Genomic DNA, 9255 nt, shown 5'->3' on the forward strand with positions numbered 1-9255 from the left:
AAATAGATCAAGGTCTATTGACCTCTAGGCGTGTCCTCCAGTCGAGTCTGATGGGGTGCCACGCTCTGGCCCCAAAGTCTATCCTTTGCACTCCCTTGGGACCTCCCTGCTCTGCTCCCCCCATTGCTCTGCTGCATACCCTTAGTGTTTTTGCCTTGGTGTGGTGGGGTCAGACTGGGCCAATCCCAACACTGAGTCTCCAGTGTTGTCCCCCGTAGGGCCATGGGTCAGCGAGTATATTGTTTTGATGTTAGGTATAAAACATCCAAGAACAGTTCGATCTGAAATTAGCAAATGTTTCTCTGATGGATGTTTTTCCCTTGTCTCGCTCAATGTAGGGAAAGTTGCCAAATCAGCACTTTAAAATGACGTGTGTTTTCCTTTGACCATGATCTTTCACGCTCACAGAACTAAGTACGTGATTGGGCATTTCTGTTTATATTATGCCAACATTGTCCATAAATACCTTAAAGTTAAATGTGAGAGTTGAGGGGATATGAATTAAGTGAAAAGTTGGGGATGCTTATCTCCTTTTCTAGATTTCCTTTTCTCCCTCAATGTGTTTACTCAATTATCATTGTGTACATGATGTTGTTGTAAGCCATGGAATTGATTTGCATCCCTGGCATCTTTTGTTTTGGGGGCATGTCTACTAGGTGACAGGTTTGATTTTTACGGCACATATGGTGAGATCTCACAGAGTGACTACTAAGGGGTACCATTTGTTTTTAACTGAGTACCTCATGTTTTTGATGTTAGTACTATGCTGTGCTTCAGTAACTCAGAGGCAGGGTATCAACTCCTTCATGTCAAGCAATCAGAGAATCTTCTGAAAGAAGTGATACCTCAGTGGGAAACGAAGACATGAAATTCGTGGGCTGGCAAAGAGGGTGGGAATGGAGAAGTGGTCCAAGGTAAGGATTACTGTATTTGAATACGTGGAGACAAGTTCATACCTGCAGGGCATGGATCTAAAATAAACCACCATCACAAATACACCAAAAGGCTTTTCCATTCAACATTGGCATATGAAAAAAAGAGAGAGTCTAGAAGGATGTGTGGATGTACTGAAGGTTTTAAGCAAGGTTGTGACTTGACCAAATGACCTTTCAGAAAGGTCACTGATATTGTGGTGTGTGGGACAGATTGATGGGAGGCATGTTTTGACGCAGGGCAACAGGTGAGGAGGCTTTCCATGTAGGTAAGGGCTAATGGTAACCTTGGTTAGGATGGTGTTGATAGTTAAGGAAAGTAATTAGCACAAGTTGCTATTTTCACATTCATAGCTCCTGGACATAGATCCTATATGGAAATAAAGGGAAGGGAGGAGCTAAGGTTGACTCACAGGTTTTGACTCGGCGACCAGCAGGAGGTGATTCTCTCAGAACCTATGGTTTTGTTTTGACCCCTCCTTCTCGCTCCCCAGGATTTTGTAAAGAGGGATTTAGAAAGAAGAGAATAATAATTTTGAGAAAGACCACTGATTCTTTACAATATGGGGGGCAGGTGGAGCCTGTTACTATTCTTACTGGCTTTTTATGGTCCGTGAACATAACTCCTTATAAGGAGCCTGTTGTTTTATTTGTGATACTATGCATTTACCTTGTATAATAACATATAAATGTGATTTTTCCTCAACCTCAATTTTACTACACAATATCTTATGGTCAACTAGTGTTGCATCTTAAAGGATCTTGGGAATTACAGTTTTAATCCACAGGTGAGGAAATTAGAGTTCTGGGAGAAAGCACATAAGCAGGGGTAGGGAACATTTTTTTCTGCCAAGGGCCTTTTAGGTATTTGGAACATCATTCTTGGGCTATCTTGGTTAAGCATTTAATTAACTGACACTGAATGTAATGGCTGGAAATGCTTTTCTTTGCTGAGGCTGGTGATGGTAGCTGGTATTGATGATTTTAAGGGCACTATCAGTTGTGGCCTGAATGTTCCCCACCCCTGATCTCTGGGTGACAGAAATATGAGTGGACCCCAGTCTTCTAACTGCCCCTCATTGCTCTCTCCTAGACAGCTTCACATAGATAATTATGTTTTATTAAGCAAATAAACAGATCTGAAGGCTTAATAAAGAAAAAACACTAATCATAGGAAAGGAAAAGATGCATATATAATATATATATCTATCTTCTCAAAAAAACTCACTATTATCAAGGTGAAATCAATTCATAGTGACCTCTAGGACTGTCCCTATGTGTTTCTGAGTCTGTAACTGTTTACAGGAGTAGAAAAGCCCCATTTATCTGACCTTGTGGAAGGCAACCTAATGCATAACCACTATACAAGGGTGTATGTATATAAATATGTATAGAATATATATATCTTCTATCTCAGTGCTAAGGATTTTACTTTTGGTTGGTACAGTATTGTGGTTTAGATAACCAGGGTTCCAAACACTCATTGATGTTTTGTTATTGCTTGTCTTGCCCTCTTGCCCTCTTCCCATCCTGATGATGCACTGGAAAATGGTACAGACAAGAGAGCTAAACTTAGGCACAGGTTTATCTCTACTAAAGAGATGAACTATTCCACCTCTTAAGGCCTACTTATATTAAAAAATACAGTGCTTTAAAATTCTTTCTTCCTTCTATCTTCACCATTATATATTTCCCATCCTTGGCTATTTTCACCTTTCTCCTTCTCCATGGCAAATAGGAACCCTTAAAAAAAATCTAGGTGCAGTAAGTGAGCGGTTTCTACATAGAAATATGTCCAAGATGGCCCTTTTCATGGAGTGAGTATCGTGGGTTCAGAATTGAGTTTGCTCAAAAATCAACGTATCTCTGTATCCACATACTTTGAAAATAGGCCTGAAAAATAGGGGGAGAAGACAGAACAGAAAAGTACTAAGTTCTGGAGGAGATGGGGATGGATGTGGGGTTGGTGTACTTGTGTGGTCTTCAAAGTAAAGGGCAGGACACCATAGGAGTTGTATAAGATGGTTTATGGGCAGTGGAGAGAAAATATTAGAGTTTCTATTTGTATTTGTTTCTAATTTCTTTTTTGAAAAATTCTACTTTTGTATCAGTGCTCATGCAACCCTCTGAGTTTTCAAGACTGTAACTGTTTATGAGAGTAGAAAGCTCTCTCAAGGAGCTGCTGGTGGGAACTGTTGGTGGTTTCAAACTGCCGACCATGTGCATTGCAGCCTGCTAACCACTAAACCACCACAACTCCCTTTTATAATACATACTGTATCAATAGTACTTTGGAGTATACTTAAAGATCTTCTATTGGTAGGAGAAAAATTATCAAATAAACTCAGAAGTATGATAAAGAGTTTGCAACAAAGAGATGTGTCAAGAGCATTAAGATAAATACTATGTCTTTAAATTTTCATTATTGTATATCATCATCCCTGGAAATAAAGAGAAGAACTCTAAAAGCATGAAATAATCAACCATACATAGCATTTTGTTCACAGAATTTATTTAACTAGGTGTCTACCTCTTACTAGATTAGGAAAAGTGTTACTCTACCTGCATTAGTATTTAATTTTAATACGCATTTTATTCTTGTTTATGATTTTTTGAGATTGTTAAGTAACCCATACGTAACTTGATCCAATACAATTCAATTTATTTAAACTTTTCAACTGAAAGAGCAATAGCTAGTAGTGTTCTCAAAAGATTTGGTGAGCAATTTTTAAGTCCTAGTTTTTAAATATTTTGGTTTTGTTTTTACTTTTTACTGTGCATTAAATGAAGGTTTACTGGGTAGATCATAATTTTACACTCAACAGTTCAAACATATCTGATTGAGCTCATCCATTGAAGTCCCAGCATGCACCACTGCTTCCTCTCTGTCTTTCTTGTTTACACTCTTTTCTTCATTCTTAACCCTCTGAACTTCGTCCTTAGGTAAATCAGTCCTGAGGTTTTTGGTTTATTGGTTCAATTTTTTTTTTTTCTGATTATTTCTCACAGAATAAGACCACAGCTTGCCAAAGAAAAGATTGAAGGATGCCATATTTGTACATCTGTCACACCGGGAGAGCCTCAGGTCTTCCTAGGGAAGGATAAGGCCTTTACTTTTGATTATGTGTTTGACCTTGAATCCCAGCAAGAGCAGATCTACTCTGAGTGTATAGAAAAACTAATTGAAGGTTGCTTTGAAGGCTATAATGCTACAGTTTTTGCTTATGGACAAGTAAGTACTAAATCATTCTTACATGAATTGTGTGAGTCTTGAGAAGGATCAGTTCAGTTGCCTTTTCATTTTATTTCCTTTGAGATTGTTATTATGATTTGGTACTCATTTTTTGCTGTTCTTCTATTCAGACTGGAGCTGGAAAAACATACACAATGGGAACAGGATTTGATGTTAACATCACCGAGGAAGAACAGGGTATTATTTCCCGTGCTGTTAAACACCTTTTCAAAAGTATTGAAGAAAAAAAACACACTGCAATTAAAAACGGACTTCCTCCGCCAGATTTTAAAGTGAATGCCCAATTCTTAGAGGTAATAGTGTGCCATCAGTTTCTATTAAATGTTGTCCGTAACACCACAACCCTTATGATTATACACTTCCAACGTCTTATAGAGTGCCTGGCACATAGTAAAAACCAATGTCATTAAGTTGATTCTAATGCACAGTCTGCCCCTCTAGGACAGATTAGAATGGCCATTGTGGGTTTCTGAGACTGTGACTTTTCACCAAAGTAGAAAGCTCCACCTTTATCCCACAGACTAACTGGTGGCTTTGAACTGTTGACCTTGTGGTTAGCAGCCTACTATGTAATCACTGTACCACTAGGGCACATATGAAAACTAAACCAACCAACCAAACAAACAAACAAAAAAGTCCCCCCAACTCACGCCATTGAGTCAATACTGACTCATATTGATCCTGCAGGACAGGTACAACTGCCCCTGTGAGGTTCTGAGCCTGTAACTGTTCCGGGAGTAGAAAGGCCCTTTTTTCTGCCATGGAGCTGCTGGTGGTTTAGAGCTGCCAGCCTTGCGAAGTGCAGAGCAGCGTGTAACCACTATGCCACCAGGACTCCCCCACCAGGGCACACAGTACTCACTAAATATTCTTTGACTGCATTAACATTAGATAATCGGTAGTAATTACCATATATGTTTGAGTATAAGCCGACCTGAGTATCAGCCATGGCACCTAATTTTTCCACAAAAACTGCATTAAAAATGTGCTGAAAACTTGACTTATACACGAGTATAAACGGTATTCCTTACATGTAGTCAATGATACTGTATTAAGATTATGCACACTTAACCAGTGTACATAGAGTGCAAGAATAATTGTTTATTTCAGAATTTCTCTTTATCCTGTTATTACTCTTGCAATTTAGGCAGACTCACAAAGTGTTGGGAGTTTAGCAATTAAAACCAGAAGAGAAGAGAGAACGCGCGGCACTAATCTGGCAGTGGAAATTGGTATCTCTACAAAAATAGAGATAGATGATTTGATGAAATGGCCAATGGTTGGGACATGTTTGGGGTTAATTTAGGTCCATATTGTGTGCTGGGAGGAGCATGACAACAAGAGGACTTCTGGGATTTGAACAATTTTGCTGTTAGGTTAAAGTATAATTCTGAGTCCTAGGTGCTAAGAGTGTTTAAGTCTAATTCATCTGACGCATATGTTAGTGATTTTGATCGTTAATGCAGCACTTTTTTCACCAAATTTAGCACAAGATAGGAATTTAATTCAAAGTAATATTAGTACCACTAGTTATCTTACTATTGGTTTTAATGGACCTCCAATTCTAAAAATCAAGAACACAGACTATGCATTTCTACCTAAAGGCAAGCAGATAATGGTGGAAAAAGGAAAGACATCATATTCTTCATCATCCCTTTCAATCTCCAAAATGTTTTTCAGCCTTATCACTTTAAAGTGTATTATTAGAAAAACTGGGTATATGCATCCTCTTATAAGAAAGCAGCTTGATCTTGTTAGCGACTATTAGCTATAAAGACAATGTTATTACTGACCTTGCAAGAATGCTAAGAATTAATTTGTAGACATGTTAATAAGGGTTACAGGAGAGTAGGGGATATCTTTAGCTTAAATGTTAAAAATTGTTGAAATATTCTTTAAGTGTAGAACTTATCTATTTTGGTGCATCTTTCCAATCTTGTTTGTTTTTGTCACTATTTGTATATCTCTTGCAAAGAGTAGGCATTCATTTTACCTCAACCCACCAGTCAGTAAAAAGTACTTTGTTGTCCTTACTCTTGTAAATCAACCTGATGTTGATTTATATTTGGAATATTAATTGTTCATCTTTTTTTATGTCTTATTTTGAAGAAAATAGATGTGATTTTGAACAAATGGAGAACTCTATAATATGTTTGAAAGGTAACATACAGTATGTGCTGTGATAGTCATGAGGCAATTTCTGCTAAAATTAAACTTTTACTATGTCTTTTTTATAGCTGTATAATGAAGAAGTTCTTGATCTGTTTGATACTACTCGTGATATTGATGCAAAAAATAAAAAGTCAAACATAAAAATTCATGAAGATTCAACTGGAGGAATTTATACTGTTGGCGTCACAAGCCGTAATGTGAATACAGAATCAGAGGTAACATCTATGTTCTAGTTATCATAGAGCATCTTTAACTTTGTTTAAACAGTCACCCCTCCTAATAGTATATTTGAGAACAAGGTATGAGACATGAAACTTGTGTCTTTAAGCATACCCATTGTCATCCAGTTGTTTCTGCCTCATACTGAACCATATAGGACAAGGTAGAAGTGCTCCAGTAGTTTGCAAGGCTGTAATTCTTATGGAAACATACTGCCACATCTTTCTTCCATAGAGTCACCAAGCTCCTTTCATACCACGGAGTTAAAGTCTTATGTTCAATAAAAAAACATACATATCAGGATTTTACTAAAAATTTCAAGTCTTTAATAAAGGCAGTGCATTCATGGGAACAGCGATAGACTGTAGGGCACTGTATGTGTAGTTTTCTCTCACAGTTCCAGAAAGAGGGTCAGACAATTGAAGGTGAAGGATGAGAAGTAGTCCTTTGGTACTTTTACTGTCTCAGGTTAGAACTGTATCTTTGCTCCTAAATGAAGACTGTTAAGAAAAATTACCAAAAGATTCAGAGGCTACACAAGAGCCTGAGCAATTCCAGTTACTTCTCAGATTGTAGCAAAGTGTTCCGCTGAAAAAGTTTTGGAGTGGAAGCTGCAAATGTCAGCAAGGGGCAAACAAAGGCATCTCTGTGTATTCTCTTGTTTAAAGAATAATACACTATTATTATGAGAAGTTCAGCTCAACTCTGTACTAAAATAAAATAGTCATGTGAAAATCCGCATATTTTACATCTTTGAGGTGGTAGATTAACCATTAGCGTAGACTAATGACTGAGTGGGATCTTGTTAGCTATTGTTCTTTGCTCCTTCTTTTCAGATGATGCAGTGTTTGAAGTTGGGTGCTTTATCCCGGACCACGGCCAGTACCCAGATGAATGTTCAGAGCTCTCGTTCACATGCCATTTTTACCATTCACGTGTGTCAAACTAGAATGTGTCCCCAGACAGATGCTGTAAGTTCTGATTTCTAATGTTCAGACAGACCTAAATCACAAGAAACCCAAGAGAGTGCATTTGAACTAAATCCATTTGTTCAATAATTTCTTTTCCTAATGGTTTATCTTCTGTCTTACTTCTCCTAAATGTGGCCAATCTTATAAGATTTGGAAGTAAATTGGATTTGTCTCTGCAACCACCAGAAAGCATGCGGTCCCCAGCTGGTGATGCATGTAGTCACCTGAAAGTAGCCCTTTGCTTTTGAGAACTAATGTGCTCAAAAAAAGAGCTTCCTGGCATCAACATGAGCAAAGTCTTAGTCGATATCAGCTGGCTTTTGACTTTCATGCTTCATTCCTTGTCTAAACTTCTAATTGACAGCAGATATTTCTGCATTTATATTTAGCTAGCTACCGGCTTTTTCCCCCCTGTATATACATACCTACTGTATACACTCAAGTATAAGCCGACCCGAATATCACCCGCAGCACCTAATTTTACCACAAAAACTGCATTAAGAATGTGCTGAAAAACTTGATTTATACGCGAGTATATATGGTACACATTTAGGTAAGTGAGTCTGGAGCATTTAAAAATAATAATTTTATTGGGGCTCGTACAGTTCTTGTCACAGTGCATATATAACATGTATTGTGTCAAGCACATTTGTATATACGTTGCCATCATCATTTTAAAAACATTTTCTTTTTACTTGAGTCCTTGGTATCAGCTCCTCATTTTTCCCTCCCTCCCTCCCCCACCCTTCCTCCCTCATGAACCCTTGATAATTTATAAGTTATTATTATTTTTTCATGTCTTATACTGAGCGATGTCTCCTTTGACCCACCTTTCTGTTGTCTGTCCTCCTGGGAGGAGTTATATTGTGATCTTTTCCCCCTCTCTCTTCCCCAACTTCCCCTTCCCCTCCTGGTGTGGCTACTATCATTACTGGTCCTAAGGGGTTTATCTGCCCTGGATTTCCTGTGTTTCCAGCTCTTACCTGTACCTGTGTATGTGCTCTTGTCTAGCCAGATTTGTAAGGTAGAATTGGGGTCATGATAGTGGGGGCGGGGGGGCCCATTAAAGAACTACAGGAAAGTTATATGTTTCTTCGGTGCTATACTGCACTCTTCCTTGGAGCATTTTTATTGTCACATTAACAACATATTTTCAACAAATGCTTCCATTGCAGGAAAATGCGACTGATAATAAGATGATTTCTGAATCCTTGCAGATGAATGAATTTGAGACCCTGACCGCAAAGTTCCATTTTGTGGACTTGGCAGGATCAGAAAGATTGAAACGGACAGGAGCCACAGGCGAGCGAGCCAAAGAAGGCATTTCCATCAACTGCGGACTGGTAAGGCCAACGCTTCTGCTCTTGTCGTTTCCCTTTTGTGCAACCTAGCACCCCAAGTGGAAATTCTCACGCACTGAGCTGACAGATGAAAGCTGCCATCGACTTCTAAGTCTCTGACCTGACATTGTCGGCTTTCCTCTTTCTTCTTTTTCTGACAGTGTAGTTTTCTTCATATGTGATAATTTAATTAGATTGCATTTTATGATATGTACAGAAAATTGTATCTAGAAATTCTTTACATTTTTTTCACATTTAAAAATATTTTATCGGGGCTGGCCCCAGCCCCAAATACTAAGTGGATGCCTACCCCTCCCCTGAGAAGAATGTATCTCAAACGATGGCACTGAATCTGCAGCTTCGGGAGA

At 38.4% G+C, this 9255-nt stretch overlaps 1 protein-coding gene across 1 annotated transcript in view; it reads left to right on the top strand.

Moving 5' to 3' along the window:
- The first annotated feature begins 864 nt into the window (after window positions 1-864).
- KIF21A (kinesin family member 21A) overlaps window positions 865-9255 on the top strand; it is a 90311-nt gene continuing 81920 nt past the window's right edge. The window contains exons 1-6 of the mRNA XM_004700206.2: window positions 865-914; window positions 3942-4164; window positions 4296-4478; window positions 6423-6572; window positions 7413-7547; window positions 8723-8890. Coding sequence (XP_004700263.1) covers window positions 865-914; window positions 3942-4164; window positions 4296-4478; window positions 6423-6572; window positions 7413-7547; window positions 8723-8890 — 909 coding nt within the window. The remainder of the gene's footprint in view (window positions 915-3941; window positions 4165-4295; window positions 4479-6422; window positions 6573-7412; window positions 7548-8722; window positions 8891-9255) is intronic.

The sequence above is a fragment of the Echinops telfairi genome, unplaced genomic scaffold, assembly GCF_000313985.2.
Source record: "Echinops telfairi isolate 266 unplaced genomic scaffold, ASM31398v2 ScPeMD7_7406;HRSCAF=8444, whole genome shotgun sequence".
Classification (NCBI taxonomy): domain Eukaryota; kingdom Metazoa; phylum Chordata; class Mammalia; order Afrosoricida; family Tenrecidae; genus Echinops; species Echinops telfairi.